This window comes from Rousettus aegyptiacus, unplaced genomic scaffold, assembly GCF_014176215.1.
Source record: "Rousettus aegyptiacus isolate mRouAeg1 unplaced genomic scaffold, mRouAeg1.p scaffold_m13_p_15, whole genome shotgun sequence".
Taxonomy (NCBI): Eukaryota; Metazoa; Chordata; class Mammalia; order Chiroptera; family Pteropodidae; genus Rousettus; species Rousettus aegyptiacus.
Window position 1 is genome coordinate 25,771,365 of NW_023416290.1, and position 22,756 is coordinate 25,794,120.

Below are 22,756 nucleotides of genomic sequence, written 5' to 3' on the forward strand. Positions count from 1 at the left end.
CACTGAATATTCCATACCAATCCCTTCTGGCCTGCAAAGTTTTTGTTAAGAAATCAGCTGACAGTCTTCTGAGAGTTTCCTTGTAGGTAACTACTTTTCACTTGCTGCTTTTAAGAGTATCTCTTTGTCTTTAAATTTGGCATTTTAATTACGATGTGTTTTGGCATGGGCCTATTTGGGTTCATCTTGTTTGGGACTCGTTGTAATTTCTGGACTTGTATTTTTATTTTTTTACTAAGTAAGGAAGTTTTTCATCATTATTTCTTCAAATATGCTCACCATCACTTATCTTTTCTCTTCTCTTGGTACCCCTATGATGCAAATGTTGGCACACTGGGTATCATCCAAGAGGCCCCTTAAATTATCTTCATTTTTTGGTTCCTTTTGCTGTTGTTGTTCTGATTATGTGTTTTCCATCACCTTGGCTTCCAAATTACTGATTCAATCCTGTTGATTTCCTCTAATGCATCTTTCAATGCAGTTATTATATTCTTTATTTCTGCCTGGTTCTTTTCTATGCTTTCTAACTCCAATTTTGTGTTTTTTGTCTTTTTGTTAAAATTCCCACTGAGTTTATCTACTCTTCCCCTAATTTCATTGAGCATCTTTATAACCAGTGTTTTAAACTCTTTATCTGGTAAATTACTTGTCTTAATTTAGTTTAGAGCCTCACCCCCACACATCCTGGATATTTGTTCTGTTCTTTCATTTGGGACATGCTTGTTTGTCTCCTCGTTTTGGCCATCTTCCTGGATTTGTTTCTATGTTTTATGTAGAGCTGTTACCTCTCCTGGTCATGATAGAGTGACTTTACATATTAAGTATTCTGCGGGGCCCAGTGGCACAGTTTCCCTGGTCATCTCAGCTGGAGCTCTTGGTTTGTACTTTATGAGTTGTGTGTCCATGTCTGTTATACTTGGGTTTTGATTGTTGTTGGCACATCAGTGGCAAGGAATGACCCTTAGGTTGATTGGCTATGAAGACTAGCCATGACTACAGTGGAGGAGTTGTTGTGCAGGGCCTGAGCCCACAGAGTAAATTTGTTTTAGTGGGACTCTGGTACTATCTTTGCATACCCTTTAGGTGTGTGTTTTTGGCTGTGTTTGAGTGGTGCCTGGTGCTCTGGTGTGGTCTGAAAGTGGACACCAGGTGTGTTGGTTCTGAGGCCCCTTGAGAGGGTCTCTGGTGAGGGCCTCTGCCTGTGCCTTGCCCAGAGCCATGTGTTAAGAGCTACAAAGTGATATGCTGATGACTTCTGCTTGTGCTAGGTTTGGAGATACCTAGGAGAGCCTAAGTTGTGAACCAAGCGTAGCTGCCACTAGTTCCAGATTTGGGACTGCTTCCCAAGAGGTTCAGGGCACACTTAGGACACACACTGCTTGTTTGGGTTTTTTGAACATTTGAGATTTTTGGAAAGTCCAAAGCATGAGCCAAGACAGGCCATGGAAGAAAGCTGCCTCTCCAACCCTTGCCCTGAAACCAGAGAATTCAGCTTCTCCCCATATGTTCCTGGAACTTTTTAAGCTGCTGATTCTGTGCTGGAGCTCAGAGTGAGTGAGTTTATAAGTGAGTAAGTTTGTGTGTGGGCCCTTTAAAAGGAATGTCTGGGTCTCCAGCAAACCCTTGTGTCACTGAGCCACAATCCCCTCAAATCACAATCTCACTGGTTTTCATAGCCAGAAGTTATGGGGACTTCTCTTTCTGTCACTGGAACTCTGGGCTGAGGAGCCTGGTGTGGGGCTGGGATCCCTGGCTCTTCAGGCGGGGACATTCACAACTGAGATCTCCTTCTGGATTTTTAACTGCAACATGTGAGTATGGGACAACCTCTTCAACATCTCTGCCCCTCTTATCAGTCTTACGTGGCTTCCCTAGTATATCTTAGTTGTAGGCCTGTTTAGCTGGTCTTCAGGTGGTTCTCAATGATGGTTGTTTTATAGTTTGGTTGTAATTTTGATGTCATCATGGGAAGAGGCAAGACCAGCATTTTCTACTCTGTCATCTTAACTGGAGGTTTCTTTTTTCTTTTTATTTAAACATGGACAATGAGACTATTATTAGCTGATGGTTATTAAGTCCAATGGTTACAGAATGCCAATAAAATTGGTTTCTTTCACAGTGGGTATCTTTTTTAAGAAAACAGCTTACTTCTCTTGATTTCTTCATGATTAAGAGGCTAATTGTATTTGAGTTCTAGTTTCTTACTCTGAGAGATGGCCAAAACAATTTTGAACTTTCTCACTTTAAAGTGAGAAAAAATAAGTTGCCTAAATTTTTTTTTTGTCAATTTTTTAAAAACTTGGCCCCTTTTTGAGCCTGTTTGAAATGTTTGGCTAACTGTTTTTTTCCCCTCTATTTTTCACATTTCCTTGTTACAGTACCTCATAATTACCCTCAGAACAGAGAGCTGACCTTCCATCAGCTGAGAAATATACATTGTCAGTATATTTCTGAGTAGACTGAAAGTAGCAAGTAGCACCAGGAGTTCTTCCATGACATTCAGAAGAATGACTTATATTTTTAATAAATATAAAAAAAATGTTTCATAGATAGCTATTTAAGTTCAGAGCCATTGAGAGTGTGCAGGCTCAAGTTTTCCATTTGTGCTGCCTTTCTTTATTTTTTGTTTGTATTTTTTTTCCTTTCTTCAACTTTTCTGTGGGAATTTAGTGCTCATACAAAGTCCTAGACTGACTCTTGGGTCCCTAAAGTCTTCTGTGTATCCTTCCCACACATATAGCTGTATACATTAAAAGAAAATTTGAGTTTGATTATTTTCAGCTTAGAGATTATTGTTTAAAAAAATCTATTGAATTATTACCTTGTTGTCAGGCTAAACATTTGGGGAAGTAGATCAGAAAGATTTATAGGAAGATGAAAATGCTGAAAACTTTATGTTTTTAATCTTTGATTGGTTATAGTCTAGTCACCCACCTGAACAATAAATCTATCACATTAAAATATTAATTTTATTAGAATACTACATCTCACTAGTTATTTGTTTGTATAAAAAATAAGAGAGAATAAGACTAAGAGAGCATGATTTGAATATGAACTGTTAGGTGATGTTTTTAGCTAACTTAAATTATGATGGTGATCTGTCATTCCTCTCTTTTACTCATACACTCTTCCACTCTTTTTTTCACATGAAACTCTCATTCTAAGTTTGGGACATCTCTTCCCATTCACTGAATCTAATCCCATTGAAAGTTTCTTTTCTGGTGCAATTTTAATCTTTATTCTTTAACAAATGCTTATCTTAAAAAAATACTATCTTAATTTAAAACAATATATTGGCACAATCTTGTGATGTTATTAGTGGGTTGATCTATGATGTGTAGTTTTGTAATAATTAAATATTTCAGGCCCAAATATTGTTTTATTTTTCATTTATAAGGGATTTCCTCTTAAGTTGATTTGGTAACTTACAACTTTCTGTTTTCTTGAGTTATTTGCAGAAAATCTCCTCACTTTCCAGAATATAATCTGTTTTCTAGCTATAGGAATTTTATGAGATTATCTAGTTTAAATATTTACTTAATTTTAAATATGAGGAAACTGAGGTTAAATGAATTGCCCAAATTCACACACTTAATATTTTCTTCTATCTGTTTCTCTGCCTGTATGCTTCTTTATTCTCTGTGTGAATACTAAAGCCTGAAGGAGTACTGCTTTATTTAGCTGGTAAAGAGATATCATTTCATAGAACACACCATCCTCTCAATTTCTAGGTCTTACCTCTTCACCAAAGGTCATGGAGAAGATGGTTTTAGTTCCATATCACCAATTGCTGCCAGGAAGACCTGGTCAAATAGCCAAAACATACCTGTTTTATCAAAACTTTTCTTCTCTTTTTCTGCATGCCTTGCCTACATCCTGGCAATCCAGCATAACCTAGGGTCCTGTCCAAAGTGAAATTACATTTCTAATACCACCTCTGTTTTTCATTTCTCCCAATCAGGATTATCAGTCACTTGTAAAGTTATATTCCAAAAGAAAGTTATAATGTTATGAGGTAAATGACTGACAGTTTGAACTTTTAGGACATATTTTCATTTTAAAAAATATCAATGATTAAATAAATAAATTTATAATTTTTAGATTGAATGGAAGGGATAATTTTGGAAGGATAAACTTTCTCAGTATTATTTGGATATTCTAGAATGTTACCTTGCCAAAACCCGGTATGTAGGAATAAAAGCCATTTATTGAAAAACTTGACTCATCTCATGGTTATTAATGTTTCTCAGTAAAGAGGAAGTACATACTTTCCCTAAGAAACATGACAGAATATAAGTTATCCAAATTAATTTTAATAATTAAAACATCAACTAAGAAGTTACTTATACAATTGAGTGACATTTGGACTTACAAGATTTAGATTCATTGGATAGAGTTATCCTTTTTTATTTTATTCAGGACTCTGAATCTATTCCTTTATCCTCCAAAAGGAGAATCTGCAGCAGGTGAAAATTATCTCAATAAACAACCCACTTGTTTTTCTGAATGCAAAGAAGTTTTATACTGATCTAATGAACATAATTCAAAAAGAAAATGCCAGCAACCAGCCACTTGATGATGTCAGCAAGGTAGGACCAACTGTTTCATGATTATGTCATGCTACAGGTAACCTTATAAGATGATACTAAAAAGTGTATCACATAAATATAATATATTATAAAAGTATTTAGAGACCTCTCCCCTCAGCAAAATCTTATATGGTATTATAATTTTTATTCGGTTCTTACAGTTAGTTCTTAGAGAATCATTCTTACTTGTTTATTTGTTCATCCATTTGTTATTTAGTTAGTTAATTAATTAATTAATTCAGCATATACTAATGGACATGTGTACTAGGTATTATAGTCTTGAGAAAAATAAATAAGAAAAATCACTTAAATCAAAGAAGAGTTAGATTTATAACATATAAGATACCAGCATTTTTAATCTCCATAAATTATCTCAATTAACAGGGGTAGTGAATAAAATGTACATGAAGATGATTTCAGGTAAATGAACTATCTGTAATCATTTAAATCCTTAAGCCCTATGCATTGTGAAGAGCATGGACTTTGGAGCTATGCTGCCTGGGTTAGTTGTGGGACATTAATCAAGTTACTGAATCATTTTTACTTCAGTTTCCTCATTGGTAATTGAAATGAGGTAATGAATTAATATATTTAAAACAATTATAATAGTGCCTGGCCTATTCAATGTTATAAAATTCCAATTAGCATTATTAGTTTGATTTAGCATAAGTAGTACCCTCTCTGTGAAGCTTTCCTTGACTGCTTTAAATCACAAAGCTCTTTCCTTTCTCTTGTATCTTTGACCACATACTATCTTTTAATTATTCAGTTACATAGGAAACTTCGGCCTTCCCATTTCTGGAATCTCAGTTGCTGTCTAATACTACATTCCTTTCTCTTACAGTTTAATGTTTCTACCTCATACCACAGGGTTCTAGATACAATATCAGATCTGAAATTTGCTGGGCAAAGACAAAATAAAAACATGACATTCCTTGTTCAACAATTATTAAGAATTTCAAGATTAAAAGAAAAAAGAATTTCAAGATGGTGACAATAGAATATTAAACCAAGTAGGAGGCCCTTTAAATAGGGAGCCTGTGTGACTTCACAGGTCACGAGTCTATAAAGATGGCCCTGCCTATATATCCCCAGACCTGTCTTTATCCCTCACTGTGCTCTTTAAAATGTTATTTTCATCAGAATATTAGAAACCATCACCCATGATTCTGTATTAAGAAGAACTTGCTCTTATGTCAAAGGAGGAGATATCTTCCTACTTGTTTAAGTTGGATACTAGGCCTATTTCGCCCTCCCTCCCCACCCCCCAAAGCTATGCCTACCTCCTGGCACTGTTAAATTTTGTTATGTGAGAGTTTCTCTTGGCTGACATTAAGCTCACAACCATCATGCATAACAATATTGTGGGAAATTTTGTTTAGAGTTTCAATAGACTAATTAACCCACAAGAAGTTTGTGGTCTTATTTTACCAAAATATAAATTTACTTCTTAAAATGATATACTGATTTTTGGGCCTTATCATATCTAGTAGTGTACCTGACATGAAAATTTTTATAACTAATTCTTTACTAAAAGTCGATAATGTTTTTCTTAAAATATATTCCTGTAAGACTAAGGTTGCTCCAACTTGTTTTCAAAAATTGAAAATTAACATGGTTTATTTTGTAACATGTCAAATCAGAAATAAACTTCATTAACACAGCCTTTGGTGAGGAAGTTCTACAAATATGATTTTACCTACATGGGACTTCAAAAATTTGAGTCTTATCAAATAGAATTCATTGAATCTAGGTTATTGGTAGGTAATGACACCCAAAGGGATTCTTTAACTCAAACTTTAAAATGGTGATGAATAATTTGTTGAAACTGAGTTCAACTATAATGAGAAAAATGCAAATATGGTATGTATCTGCATACTGTGAATTTTAAAAGCCATACTAAGAATTCAGATGGCAATCTGGAAGTCTTGCTCATGAAGAAAACTGGGATAAACTTTTATTAAAAATAGTTGTATGGATTGAATGATCTTGAGTAGCATGGATGCTCTTTTGGGCATTTCATGTTATTCCTGTGTTACACATTGTTTGTCTAGGATATCTGCCTGTTTTAGGCCTATGCACTTATTCTGAGATCAGTTTTAGAGTAATGAGTCTGCAATCAATTAATCTCTATTGCAATGTTTCTTCCTTTTATCGGGCTATAACTGATGGTCTACAGTTTTTCCTTGAACTGGAGTGCCCTGCTGGGACCTCAATCTTCTCTTCTTTGACAGCTGCATTTTCAACAGAAGATAACAATAGAAGGGCATTTAAAATACTCCAGAGCAGGAAGAAAACACAAACCAACAAAGTATCCTCTATTTCGTTATATTGTGGTGATAACACCGTTAAGTTTCTCCCTGGATGCTTAGGAGAATTTAAGGCTGTTGGTGTTTGAATGGATTTGTGCTCATTATTATATAGGTTGCAGGTAATAATAATATTAATTGCCATTTTGTGGCTTTACACTATTCTGTAAGTGAAGTTTCAACCTGCTGCTTATTCAAATTTTCTTCTCCTTAGATAAGATTTATTTTTCAGTAGACTTTATTTTTTAAAACAGTGTTAGATTTACAGAAAAAAAAAATGAAAAGTTAGTATAGAGAGTTCCAATATACCCTACACCACACAGAATTTCCTCCATCATTAACATCTTGCATTAGTGTGATATATTTGTTACAAACAATGAACTAATATGGATACATTACCATTAAAGTCCATGCTTATTCAGATTTCTTTAGTTTTACCTAGTGTCCTTTTTCTGTTCTAAAATTCCATCTAGGATATCACATTATGTCTAGTTGTCCTTTCTTCTTAGGTTCCTTTTGGCTGTGACAGTTTCTCAGACTTTCCTTTGTTGATGACATTGACAATTTTTCATAGTACTGGTGTGGTATTTTGTAGAATTCTCCTCTATTGAATTTATCTGGTGTTCTTCTCACTGTAAGATGAGGGATACTGGGCTTTAGAAGGAAAATATAGAGGTAAAGTGCCATTTCATTACGTTATATCAAGGGCACCTACTATCAACATTATTTATCACTGTTGATGTTGACCTTGATCACCTGGATGAGACAGTGTTTGTCAGGCTTCTCCACTGTACTCTTTGGAATCAAGTTTCTAAGTGCAGCTCATACTTAAAGAGTTTCTATCTCCTTGTGGATGGGGTATCTACATATATTATTTGAAAATTTTCAGCATGAAATATTTCAGACAAAGTACTGTTAAGAAGAGGGGGAAAATTCACATTTGTTGAATATCTTTTATGAGCTAGTCTTTTGACTGGGCTATCTAACTTAGTCATTACCTGAATGTTACAAAAAAGGAAGGTTGAGACTTAGGAATATAAAATAACCTGGTGGAAATTATTTGGTAACTATTAGAACTAGACTTAAAATATATAATCTGTACCCTTGGGTTTCAAGAAGGGAAAATAGTTAGATATTCTGTAGTTAATCTCTAAGATGAAAACTGATTTCATGGGAGAAGCAGTATAATTTAGTGGTTTGGAGCATGAAGTTCAAAATGTAAAGGCATGAGCTTTTGTGACTTAGCAAGTTATTTAACTTTTTCAATTTTAGAAGATAGAAACTTTCCAATTTTTAGTAGAAAATGAGATTACTAACTTCATAGGATTGCTCTGAAGATTAAATAATTAATGTAAAGTCCTTGAAATACAGTAAGTATTCAAGAAATACCAATTGTTATCATCATCATCATCACCATCATTAACAATAATAACAATAACATTTTTGAGAGGTAGATAGCATATTATTTCTTTAGGACCTCAATGATTATCAATTTTAAAGAAGTTTAATTGTAGGATACAGAGTCATTTTTATTCTTTAGTGTTTGCCTAAATCGAGACTGTTTCTCAAGTATTTTCATGGAGCTTCAGATGAACAGTTAACTTTTGTATAATATAAACTACATGATTAATGACTCTCTCTTGGTGAATGCTGTGTTAATAAGGTTACTTTTTGATTGACTGTGTTACATGATGAACACATGCAAATGCTTAATTTCTGTTAAAAAATAAAAACAAAGTTAGTCTTCCACAAAATTTTCTAAAGATAGTCTGACTTGATAACATACATTATCTACTAAGAGAATTTATACTTAGAGCTATCATTTTATTATTTCAGTTGTAGTTACCATTCTAAAAATTAAAAGGCTAGGGAAAATAATTATTGGAGACTAGTTTTTGTTATTTATAGACAAAAGAATGAGATACCATTTTCACAGACAAAGGTGAATTATTACAATGTTATTTTTTATATATATTTGTTTTTATTTCAGACTGAACAAAACATATTGCTCAATTCTTTGTCCAATGGCAATTGCAATGGTAAGTTAGCTTTTTAAAAATAATTGAAGTGTTTGACTTGAATATAGACCAAAAAATAAAATTTTTTTCCCATTCTCCTCCTTCTCTGACTCCTTCCTCTGTCCTCTTCCTACTCCCCTCCTCCTCATCTTCCTCCTCCCTCCAATCTTTAACTTCTACTCCTCACTTCTCCTACTTTCTCCTCCTGTTCTTCTCCCTTCCCTCCTTTGCACTAATCTCCTCTTACCTATTCTCTCTCTTCTCTCCTCTACTTTCTCCTCACCCTCCTCCTCCTTTTCTTCTTCTTCCTGTTTTGTTCTCTCTCCTCCTTTTCTTCCTTTTCTCCTCTCCTTCTTCTTCTCTTTTTCTTCTTCTTCTTTATCCTCCTACTCTTTCCTCCTGCTCTCTTTTAGAAGTAAATTTAAGTAAAGATGTATAAACCTACACAGGGTGAAGATGTAAACTAGAGCTTTATTACAGGCATTAAAAATACCTGAAATGCTTAAGTATATGTTATTTATAAATAGAGGGAAATGCAATGTTCACTGATAGAATACTCAATATCAAACATTTGTCAGTTTTTAAATTTATTTATAGATATAAATTTAACCACAATTAAAAGATTAATAGGACATTTTAATGGCAATTGACAAGCTCATTCTAAATTTTGTATAGAAACTCAAATGGCCAAGAATAGACAAGACTCTTGAAATAGATGAAGAAAGGAGAAAATATATTTTTTTAGTGATCAAGATGTCTTATGAAGCTCTAATACTCAATGAAGCGTGGTATTTGTCCACAGATAAATGAACAGATCAATAGAACAGAGTAAAGCACAGAGAAGGAAAAATGTCACATACATTAGTGTTTGATTTGTGACAAAAGTGGCACTGCAGAGCAATGGGAAAAAGATAGTCTTGCTAATATACATGATGAGACAATCATGTATCCATAATAAATGAAATTAGACCTTTGTCCCATACCATACCTCCAAATCAATACCAAATGAATCAAAGGCCTAGAGTGGTAGACAAAATGTAAATTTAGAAGAGAATATAAAATAATATATATAATAAATGTAAAGCATTAAACATAAAGAATGATTATTAAACTTCACTGGATTATTATTAAGACCTTTTGGTTACCAAAAAGCACCAAATAAAGAATGAAAGATAAATCAAAGTGAATAAAGATAGTTGTAACATATAAAATGGAAAAAGAATTGCACTCAACAAATCAGTGAGTAAAAAGGCAAATGACCCAATAGAAAAGTAGGCAAAACACATGAATAGACATTTCTCAAAAAATTTTTTTTCCAAACTAACCAATAAGTATAAGAGAATATGCTTAACTTCACTGTTATTATTCATAATAATTATTAAGGAACTGTAAATTAAACTCACAATAATACTGTGAACTTACACACACATACACACACACACAACACACACATACACTTGGTAAAATATAAAAGTCTGGCAATACCAAGGGTTGGTGAGAATATAGGGCACATTCTTATAATGTGGGTGGGAGTGTAAACTGTTGCAAACTACCATAGTTTGACACTATGGTAGAAAATTGAAGACACACATATCTTATGGCCAGCAATTCCACTCCTAGTTATACATCTTAAATAAACAAGAGCTTATGTATAGCAAGTCACTCAAGCAAGAATGTTCATACAGTATTGTGTGTAACTATCCAAACCTGAAAACAGTTCACAGTTCCATAAAAAGTAATAGGTAAAAAAAAAACTGTGGTATATTTATGCACGAGTTTTTATTTGGTATATTTATTGTCTGGTATAGTTATACAACAATGAAGATTGGATGTCTTATAAACATAATTGGAGAACAAAAAAACAAGACAAAGGAAAGCATATTATAAAATTCCAATTCCATTTATATAAACTTAACAGAAAAGGCTGAGCTATATTAATTTTTGGACTTCTAAAGCCAATAATAAAATTAATCTCTTACTATTTATACCTGGAAACATATATAGGACTGCTCATAGCAGCTTTGTTTATAATTTAACCAAATCCGAAAGGAACTAAAATATCTATTAACAATATTAAGATTATGTGGAATGTTTATATAAGAGGACATAATATATATGATAATATCTATTATATTACTGCATGTAATATAATCTAAATAAATATATAACATATAAAATAAAGGAATAAAATAACTTGTATAAATATATGAATCTATTGCACAACTCACATCAACATGAGTGCAGCTCAGACATTACCTTCTCTAGTTTTTTCTGATTTCTCGTAGAAGATTTACTTTCTCCTGCCTTGTGTTCTCAAAGAATGCTTATATAATACTGGTATAGTGCTAATTTAATGATCTTTTCTTGAGTGTCATGTTATCCTGCTGAACTGAAACTTTTTAAAAAGGTGTTTTTACTTCTGCATCAATAGACCAAGCCCACTTTACACAAGAACTGTTTTCTGATGGGCATGGTCATCTTTGCAGTATCCTTGTGAAACCTTAGGCACCTAGCATCCCTTTTATAGTAGTCAGATTGGTTGACCAGAATATTTCTTTTGTCATCCTTCTTTTCTCCCCTCTTCTGACATTCTGAAATATCTTGGGTTCTCCCATCTCTCCCTCTTGTTCAGGAACACCATTCTGCTCTCACCTCTCTGTGCGTTCAATGCTGAGGTTACATTTACTGCTCTTGTCCTTGATTTCCTTTCTCAGTTTAATTACAATTAAAATTTAATTACCTATAATTCTTGGTTTTATTACTTTTACTTTTTCACTGATGTGACTTTGATTCTGTCCTTAACCATTTTCAAAGTGAATTAGTATGATTTTCGAATAAAAAAAAATGATTTTTCTGCTAGGAGATATTCTTGGTTTTATTTCATGGTTAGAAAACACCTAGTTTCTTGAGCTCGCATCAAACAAAACTAATAGATCAAGGAACTTCCTCCTATTAAGCAAAGTAGCCTGAGAATCTTCTAAATAAGAGGCTGCAAGAAACCACTTGCAAGTGGTTGGCGTTGATACATAAGCTGAAATGTAATTCCAGCTTTATTCTATTTTGTGATGTAATGACACACTAGTTTTAAACCACCTTTACTTTAAAATTTCTCTTATGATTAAAAATTTATAAAGTTATTTTTCTGGGGATCAAGTGCCCACTCTTAAGCATGACACCTAAAACCCTTCTTTATCTTCTCAAAATGGTTTTCCTTTTACTACACATTGCATGAGTTCTCCATCATGTTAGATAAATCAGTTAATGGCCACCATTTTAATTTAATCATTTCTGGCTCTGAAACTTTATTTGGATTTTCCTGAATAGAACTATCTCTCTTCTTTGCCATTCCAAATCTTACACTTTCTTCGAGATTTAACAGAGTAAAGTAAATTGAAGGGTAACAATTCTTGGCAATCCTTTTAAGTACAACTATTAGTCAATGAGACCTATTCATGTACATATAAGTCAAGAGCAGTCTTAATTTTAGTATCTTCAGCTATAAAATGGAGATCATAGTAATAGTAAAACAGTCTGACACATGCTTCACTCAATCGGTTATTTTGTGTTTTTATAGAATTCTCTTATTTATGCATATTTTTTCCTAATTATATTTTTAAGACAAAGAATGAATTTTTAATTTCCACTGCATTATCTTTTATTGACCAATGAACACTTGGTCAGTGAATGAAAATTACAATGATGATATTTATGTAGCACTTTATAGTTTTCGACAGATGTTCTTCTTTTCAATAATTCTAAAATAGGTAAATACTATACTTTTGTTTTCAAATAGATAATAATATACTCTTCATTTTACTGATGAAGAAGTTGAGGCCTATAGGAGATAACTAACCTGCTCTGGATCATGCAGTTAGGGCCAGGGGCAGAATTAGAGTCCTTGTTGAAGGCAGGCATGCATATAGGAAAGGGTACTTAAAGCTGGCAATTCAAGAGTATCGATCTAAATGTAGTCTACAGGAACACAAGCAAGAAAGGTTGGGTGGTTTTAATCTAGATAAAAGGAGGTGATAGTGCCATATTCCTCTGCTTTGGTCATAGGGCTATAAAAATGGAGGAAGAGGATGGACTTCAAAGAGATCTCATCATGTATTGAACACTCTTTATTTTGGGTGTTGGGGGAAGGGAGAGGGCAATATAAGTGATAATTTTGAAGCTTTGAAACTCTCAAACTGGGATAATAGGGAACTAAAAGGGAAGACACATTTAATTTGGAGGACAGGGAATATGACACTGAGAAGTCATGCAGGAGACATCCAGTGGGTTTTGGGGAGTACTGAATAGATCTGGAAGTGATTAAAGCAAAGGATGATATTGGCTAAGCAAGGAAGTGAGAAAGAGGGAAGAGAACAAAAAATACCCCTTTCCCAACAATCTTTACAGAAGGGGGAGATTTATAGTTGAGCACATAATTGAATAATCAAAATATATAAAACAAACTATGTAAATAATAAGATGGAAGTCATCATATTTCTCGAAATGGAAACAAAAGTTGCTCAAATGAGGATAAATTTTCCATTACCATGTTTAGTAAGTTATGTCTCAAAATACTTTGATCACGTTATGCTAGTACCAAGAGGCACTCTGTTAATGTCTCTCTTAGTATTATAATTTTCCAGATTCATCTCTACCACTTTCTTACCTACTTAACTTCAAATTCTCCTCCAGGTCTCAGCTCACACATTCCATTTTTCCTTTCATTCCTGAATTAATTCGTGAATGCCCTGGTTCACTTAGCAAATATTTCTTGTATTTGTTGAACATCTACTGAGACCTGAGCACAATGATAGGTGCTGCATATTCAAAGATGAAAAAGATGGGCATGGTTTCTGCCATAATGGATCCTGAAGTCTAAAATAAGCTCCCTGCCCTCACCACCACCTTCCACTCCCCCAAACAGCAATACAAATGTTTTGGTTTCTTATTATTGCTATAACAAATTCCCACAAACTTGGTCGTTTAAAACAACACAAGTTTATTATCTTAATTTTAGAGAATAGAAGCTGAAGTGAATCTTACAGGAAAAAAATCAAGGTTTTGGGAGGGCTGATTTTTTTTCTGAAGATTTTTTTCTGGAGATGAATTCATTTATTTTCTTGCCTTTACAATTACTAGAGGCCCCCTGCATTTCTCATGTTCCCTTCCTTCATCTGCAAACCAGCAGTGTGACATTTCAAATCACTCTCTGACTTCTTCTACCACCACGTCCCTTTCTCTGACTGATCCTTTTGCCTCCTTTTCATAAGGATACTTGCGATTATATTGGATCCCCTCGATGGATAATCCAGGATAATCTCTCCATGTCAAGGCCAAATCACAATTTTCTTTAATTTGATAAAATTAGAAAGTCCTTCTTGCCATGTACTGCAACATCTACAAGTTCTGGGGATTAAGACATGGAAATCTTTGGAGGCCATTATTTTGTCTACCACACCAGGTCACTCCTCTATGTCCTTAGCAACTTCTGCATAATTTTTCCAGACTTCTTATATTTCACATTACTAATTCAATTGGTTGGTTTACTGGCTTGGTTGTGAGTCTATTGAGAGTAGGGCACATCACCTCTCTTATTTACCATTATACTGACATTTCTTAAGAGAGTGTACATTGTAAGCACCCAATATAGCTATATTGACTAACTGCTTGATTAAATGAATGACTTAATGAATGAGATGCTCAATAAAGTGTGTATTTGTTTTCCAAAAATAGTGTTGTGGTTTGTCTTAAATACTTCTTGTTTCCTTGTTTTCTTGGTAAATTAGAGATGTAAATCTGCTTCTCAATAGTTAATTGATATTAATAGAAAATGCTTTCTTTTAAAAAATTATGAATGACTCACAGATTGTCAAGAACCTGTTGAAGTATATAAAAAGCACTCCTAAATTATGTAACTACAAATACTGTTTAATTAGAAGACTTAATCGATATACCACAGGAAAGTTAGTTTTCACAGTTCGGAGTTAATTGCCCAGCCACACCTGATGATTAATTTTTTTCTGAAATGTTTCTTTTTTTTTTTTTTGTAGATAAAGCCCATATTTTACCACATTCTACATGGTAGATATTAGTTGTCTCCTTTGCACATGCTCCAAGCTTACCTAATTTTGCTTAAGGCAGGATATTAGCTATGTATTTACTTTACTCTTTTCTAGGACAATGTGATTTTTATTGCAATGGTTGATTTACTTAGAAGTTTAGCACACAAAGTTATAGCCATAAAATCAGTACAATGGCAGAAATGAGAGGATACTGTGTAAAAGAAAATAACTTATTTTTGATAAGATTTCAGAAATGTCAATTGTATTTAAGTTTCATTTGATAATTGTAACTTTTCATTTAAGGATGTCTTTTTTATTCTAAAAAGACATCATGAATTACTTCTGTTAAAATAGCTTACTTAAATTATTACCCACAACTACTCAGCACAATTCTTTCGGTTTTTTTTTTTTTTTGATCATCTGAAAACATGCACATATTTTAATTAAAAATATAAATAAATAGATAAATAAATTCCATTTATTTTTTGTTTTCCTTTGTTACAATGTAAGCTTCATGAGGGCAGGAATTTTTTTTGTCTGTTTTATTCACTACCATAACTTCAACACCTAGAGAAGTGCCTTATCTTCTTGTTCTTGGAGCAGTAACCTTAAAAGTGCTGAAGAATAATGAATGAGGCCTAGAAACACAGGAAAGATAATAGCATATAAATGAAACACCCAAACAAAAATTAAAATGTGCACATTAATTAAAATTAGAACAAAAAGGATGTAAACCTGGTGAAAAGAATTATGTAAATGTTGTCTTGCAGCCAAAGGTATCCTTATCACACTTTCATAAGTTAAAGCGCAGTACCTCACAATCTTAGGATGAAATTCTGTAGGAACAAATTACCAAGAATAATGGATACTTCTAGGAATTTTCAACAAATAATACTTCGTGATCAGTCTAAGAAATCTATGTATACTATTTGCTTTACAGGCCAGTAAATACTTTGAAATAATGCACACAAATTCACTTAAGCACAACGGTTGTCAAATTTCAATCGATTTCCATGTGAATTAGGTGTTACACGCTAAGTTAGTACAAATAATTATTAAAAAGATAATTAAATGCATTAATATAATTAAATACATTTAATTGTAATTTAGCACAATACGTTTTAGGCCCATCAAGGCAATATGTTTTTTCCATCCCCTTCCCATTAGTCTGTGTGTATCTTTTCATCTGAAATGTCTCTTGTGGGCAGCTTATGTAGGAGTCTTGTTTTCTTAGCCATTCAGCCACTCTGTCTTTTGGTTGGAGCAGTTAATTCTTTTTTACTTGAGGCACTTGTTGATAGGAATGTAGTTATTACCATTCTTTATTCTTGTTTTTGATACATTCTTTTTTTTCTTCTTAAAGAAGTCCCTCCAACATTTCCTGCAATACTTGCTTGGTGGTGATGAATTTCTTTAACTTATTTTTGTCTTGGAAGCTCTTTATCTGTCCTTCTACTCCGAATGATAGCTTTGCTGAATAAAAAATTCTTGGTTGTAGATTCTGGGTTTTCATCACATTGAATATTTTGTGCCAAGTCCTTTTGTCCTGCATGGTTTACGTTGGAAAATCATTGCCAGTCTTATGGGTGTGCTTCGGAGGTAACTAACTGCTTTTCTCTCACTGCTTTTAAGATTCTTTCTTTGTATTTAACCTTTGGCATTTTAATTATAATGTGTCTTTGTGTGAGGCTCTTTGGATTCATCTTGTTTGGAACTCTCTGTGCTTCCTGGGTTTGTACGTCTATTTCCTTCACCAGGTGAGGGAAATTTTCTATCATTATTTCTTCAAATTTCTCTTCGACTCCTTGTTTTCCTTCAGGTACCCCTATGACATGGATATTTTTACATTTAATAGTTTTCCATAGGCTTCTTAAATTATTATTATAATCTTGTCTTCTTTTTGCTTGCCATTCTAATTGAGCATCCTTGGCTGTCCCATCTTCTATATCGGTGGTTCGAGCCCCTTTTTTATCCACTCTGTTGATTTTGTCTAATATACTCTTCATCCCAGATAATGTGTTCTTTATTTCTTACTGGTTCCCTCTTATAATTTCCATTTCCATTTTTATCTTTTTTAACTTTGTTAAAGTTCTCACTGAATTCATCTACACTGTCCCTTAGTTCATTGAGCATCTTTAGAGCCAGTGTTTTGAAGTCCACATCTCTTCGATTGCTTAACTCCATTATTCCTGGGTCTCTGTTCTATTCTCTCACATGGTTTCTTTTTTGTCTTCCTTTTTTGGCTGCCTTTTTGTGTAGGGAGCAAAGCTCCTAAGTCTCCCAGTCTTATTAGTGCAGCTTTGTGTATTAGGTGTCCAGAGGCGTAATCCTGAGAGGGAACCAGCTGCAGGCCAAGTTTAGCCTCATGCCTCTCTGGGGCCACCTGTTAAGATTCAACAAGTAACTTACAGATGCTGTACTTATAGTTGCTTCAAGAGGCCATGCTAGAAACCGAGACCAGCTGCTACCGGTGTGAGTCTTGACACTGCTTATTAGGGAGCACCAGAATCTCTGAGGGCACATCTGGATGTGGCTTGGGTGGGGCCACGAGTTGGCAAATGCTGAGTTTCAGGGACTCCTCTGGGCGAAATGACCTCTGTCATCCAGTTTAATGATGTCTCAGCTATGTCGGCATCGTGTCTACACGCTGGAAGTGGGGAGAGCTCAACAGAGGAAAAATAGATACTGTTGGCACTTCTCTCCCAGAGAGATCTTCATTCTGGCCCTTTCTCCAACAACTCAGTGTCCCCCTGTAAGTCTGTGGTGTTCCCTGAGCAGCCCACCCTGGCATTGGTGCTCAGAGCAAACAGATCCATCACTGCGAGAGCCTGGTTGCGGACACGGCCCCTTTAAGAAGCATCCGTAGCTGCTGCTGCCACAGCCTTTGTACCCCTCAGCTGTTCGGGACTGAGCAGCCTCATGTCTTCACCTCTACACCCCATATTCTACATTTGTAGGTTAATTAATTCTCTCTCTAGTTGTAGTGCTTCTGTTCATCTAGATTCCAGGCAACTTTCCTTACTGTTTGCTCTGTGTTTCTGTCCCAGGTTTGATTTGGTTGCAAGAGGGATGAACAAAGCCTCTATCATCTATACCATTGTTTTTCCTCCTGTAATTTTTTTTTAATTTTTATTTTATGGGGATCAAATATAAACTTTTTCTCCTAATTTTTGGACTATGAATTTTAGATTGTTGTTTATTTTGAAATATGTACTATGTTACAAGAGACACATCTTTTGTTAACAGAATTGTTGAAGGAGATGGATAAAAAGGACTTGACTAATTTTGATATCAAATTGTATCATCACTGTTATTTTAAGGTCTATTGCTAAAGATGTCAGTGGTTTAAGTCTTTTATTTAATCAAAGCCACCCTAAACTGTTTTTTTCACCTGTAAGCAGCAGTTTTAAAAAATATGCAATTTTGCTTATACTTCCCTTCAATGCTAATTGAGAAACAACCATATTCCCACTTTGCTGTAGCCCCTTTAGGGGAAAACCATGGGCATTTTAAGTGGAAAAATTTTTCTAATTAAGAACTTTTTTCAGATAATTTTGTTAGTAATTAATCAATTGGAGTTTATTTAATTGACTTTACCTACTAACAGTGGGGAAAACTTAACCTACTAGATCAGCTGTAAGAGCCTCATCACTCAGAGAGACCTCAGACATGGTCTGTTACTGTTTATAAATATGTCATGCGAGGAAAGACTGGTACTGAGGACATCATTAAAAAAGAGGTCATGAACTCCTAAGTAAAAAAAAATTAATTTCTCCCAGCAGGTAGTTTCAGAAGCAGATTTACCATGTACCAAGTGAAGCTTAATTTTCAAGGCCCCTCACACAGATCCTTTCCAAGACCAAGAGCCAGGCTCTAGCAATGATAAAGCATGACTTCAAAATCGTTTAAGCTCCAGGCACCACAAAACAGGTCTCTACCTCAAGACATATCTATGAAGGAAACGGCACGATATTGTGGAAAGAGAGAGCACTATGCAGAATGTCTAGAGGATGATTTCAGTTTGTTTGGCACTAACTTGTCAGTTATCCTTTTAAAATTATCTCAACTTGCTGAGCTTTAGTTTGTCTATCTGTGAAATGATACCAGTAATTAACCTATCCCATCTTCTTCTCTGAGCTATGTAATAGTTACCTGAAATAATATTCAAATAATAAAAAATCGAAGAGTTTAAAAATAATTAATAATTAATTGAATGTGTAAATATTAAAAAGTATTTGAAATTAGTGTTTGAACATGAGACCACTATTGTTCAACGAAGTCTGCAGCAGAAATTCCTAAGCATTCTCCCTAACTTAAGTCTGTGTTCCTCCTACAGAAGAAATTTCACAGCCCTGCTCAAATGAGAAGTGTTATGTAATCCTGGATTGCAGTGGATTGACCTTTTTTGACTATTCTGGAGTCTCCATGCTTGTCGAGGTATTTAAACAGCTTGCGTTGGACTGATTCCTTTCCTTCTCTTCAGTAACATATTTTTCACCAGCTACTCTCTCCGCTCCAAAACCTTGACCTTGCTTGTTTCAATACTCATCTCACCCATTCTCTCCAAAAGACATAGAACTTTATTTCTTCCACTACTGTAAAATTCTTTTCAGGAAATTCCATCAGGCTTCTAGATATGCATTTGTATGGGGGCCAGAGGTGGGGGTATTCACATGAGTTAATAAGAGAAAAGAATATAGACTATAGTGAGCATAGCATATACTGGGCAATCAACTTAAGGCTTCTAGAAAGAAGGATAAAAGTCCCTTTCATGAGCAAATGGCCTTGGTGGTAACAGGATGTTCTGTCTGACATAATTCCTGAGTATAGTTTGACCAAATACCATTTCTGGTTTCTTCAAACAGTGCCCACTGAATGAGGTTTTCTCCATTCTGTTGGATGATGGTACTTACTTCTCTACCCCATTATCTCCATGGGGTCTCCACAATCCTGATATGAAAAAACATAAAGTTTTCTTTCTTTAAAACTGACATAGATCACAAGGCCTCATTTCCACAGATGGAAGAACTCCTGATTTTGTCAATTCAAGGAAAACTCAGATACTTCTAAAATTTTTCCTCTTTTTTTTTTTTTGAGTAAATACTAAATCAACAAAGAATGTACCCCTTTCTTATTTCCATTTGTCCTCTACTTCAGTACCCTAAATTTGGGGAAGGGTCTTGCGAATGGGACAGCATCTATCCTTCAGCTGTCATCAATCCTCCACCAGCTTCCGTTGCATGGAGCTCAGCTGACCTTATCTTCTGGTGTTTGCTCTCAAGAGTTTCTCTTATCCTGGCATCATTCAGTCTCCCCTGTGTGCGGCTCTGTATTAAGTCATAAACTTAATCAAAACCTATGAACATTTTGGATGATATTTCTCTGCATATCTCCCTCTTCTCCATTACTCCTACAAATTTCACCCACCCAATTCCTCCTGAACTCCAGTTCTTTCTGCTCAGCTCAGTGAAGCAGCTGTATTTTGCTTGAATTCCTCCTCATCATGCTGCAGTGGCCAAGAAACTGCTTTGCCACAGAAAGCCGGAATGATTGGAGAGCTCACCTCCTCTGTTTTCATTCTCTTAGGGAACTGAGTCGTGTGTTGCCTGTTCCCATTGTCTGAAAACAGTTGTTTGTATATTTTTGTTTAGTTGTCTATTTATTTATGGAGGGTGGGATAGTCTTGTATTATTTACTTATCAGGGCCAGAAGTCGAGATAGGATATTGACTTTTAAACAGTTAAGATCAGTAGTCTTTAAAAAGTCTCCCACTGTAGATTTTGATTTACTTGTGGTGTTGCATAACTGTGTCTCTATATATTTATATTTTAAATTTAAAATATCCAACCTTTCAAACTGAAGAGAGGACAAAGAACAACTTTAACATGGCTTTCCTATGAAGACAGGGTGGGATAGGTGGTGGGGAAGCTGCTTAAAATGTAACAGCCTGAGAATGTAGTCTCAGCAATACCATACTAGCTGTGAGGTGCTGGCAAAATCAGCTAGCCTGTCTGGATCTCAGTTTATCCATTTTGTAAAAATGAGAGGTCATTTTGTTTCAGTATTAGTAGATATACTGAACAAATAAATTATGAAAAACAATTGAATTTAAATATATTAGACCTTAAATCTAGTTGCTATTTTTTGTAAATCACTCTTTTTCCCATGTTATATACCTTTGTTTTCTTATTGTTCACTATAAAAACTACACAATTTAGCATAGGGTTCAACTCAAACACTTTTCTCACATCTCTACCTGGACCGTAGATAGACAATCCCTCTTTATTGGAGGGCTACTTGTGCTCAGCATTTTTATTTACTCTGTGTTGTCAAGGTCTAGGGGAGTGCTGTTAAATTTCTGTATATAAGTATAATGTGGGGTGTTCATTTAAAATGCTGTCTTCTGGAATCTGGTTCTGGCCCAGAAATCTTAATTTTAAACAACCATAGGTGATTCTGAGGCATACGATTCAAGGATCATATATTGAGAAACGGTAGACCAGGATTGTTCTTTCACTGGGAAATGCCAGTATGTACTTATTTTAAATTTGCTTCTGAATATGCTCTAATATTTATTAACTGTCCTCTCTAGATATTGCAATTCTAAAACTTACAGTTTGTAAAGGGGACATAATAATGACCTATTTCCACTGAATTTAGAACCTAAGGTTGAAAATTCAGAGGAAATCAAATAATCCAGGTACTGGGTTTGATGTAAAAGAGCTTTTAAAAGTTAATCTTAATGTTTTTTTTTTTTTTAAATACACAATGGAATAGTGGAATAAATCAACTGATGGATTTTATTTTTAGGTTGGCAGAAAATAACATTTGCCCTTTGCCTCGTGTCTTTCATCTGTATAGACAAAACCAGCAGTTCTGTATTAGTTTGACCTTTTTAATTATTGTATTACTATTTGATTTTATCATGATTATGGTAAATTATGATGTGTGCTAAGAACATAGGCTTAATTTAAAGATGGTCAAATATTAAGGCCCAAATATTAGCTATACAACTAGTTCTATGACCTAGACTTTAGTATTTGTTTGCTTTTCTATAAACTGGAAGTGGAAATACCCACTTTATCAAATTGTTGTGAAGCTTAGAAATAACGTATTACATAAAAACACAAAGTTTGTAGAAGTAAACTTTTTTCTTTTGCAAAAAGCATTTCTTAAAATTCAAATAACATCATCGCAATTAGTACTATGTCTTAGTTGCAGCCATCCTGAAAGAGAGTCCAGAGTAAAGAGCCAGAGTCTCTTCAGCCTTGCATGTCTTCCTGCTTCTTAATAACACTTCCTGGATTATTTTCTTAGTTACTTTAGTACACAGAACATTCTTCTAGGAGTTATAAGTTGAAGGAAATGGAATGACTTCTATTTATCCTTGTACTTAGAACACTAGAGAGGTCAGTGAACTGCAGATTGTTTATCAGTATCCACAAACCACCCATAGCAATGTGTTTGTACTTCACTGAGCCTAAGAAAAAGTCAGACACGAACAGGTCACCTTGAATTAATCATTTTAACTTACAAAAACAGGAACCGTTTATTCAATGGCCAAGGCTCAGTTCATGCATCATTTATATGTTTATTTGTTTGCTTGTTTATTCTTGCTCATCTCTTATTCTACAATTGTTTTAACATACAAATAACTTATTGCTGCTGTAAGAATATAAGAGAAATTTGTGGGTGTACCATACATATTCTTAGAAATGCAGATTTTTACATTTTATATATAAGATATATCACTATTTATAAAAGAAATCCATCCTACAGTTACT

General features: G+C 34.3%; 1 protein-coding gene across 1 annotated transcript in view; it reads left to right on the plus strand.

The window, feature by feature from the left end:
- Positions 1-22,756, plus strand: part of SLC26A7 (solute carrier family 26 member 7) — a 113,479-nt gene that overhangs the window by 88,691 nt on the left and 2,032 nt on the right. Inside the window, exons 13-15 of the mRNA XM_016147812.2 lie at positions 4,452-4,589; positions 8,889-8,937; positions 19,309-19,409. Of these exons, the coding sequence (XP_016003298.2) occupies positions 4,452-4,589; positions 8,889-8,937; positions 19,309-19,409 (288 nt within the window). The remainder of the gene's footprint in view (positions 1-4,451; positions 4,590-8,888; positions 8,938-19,308; positions 19,410-22,756) is intronic.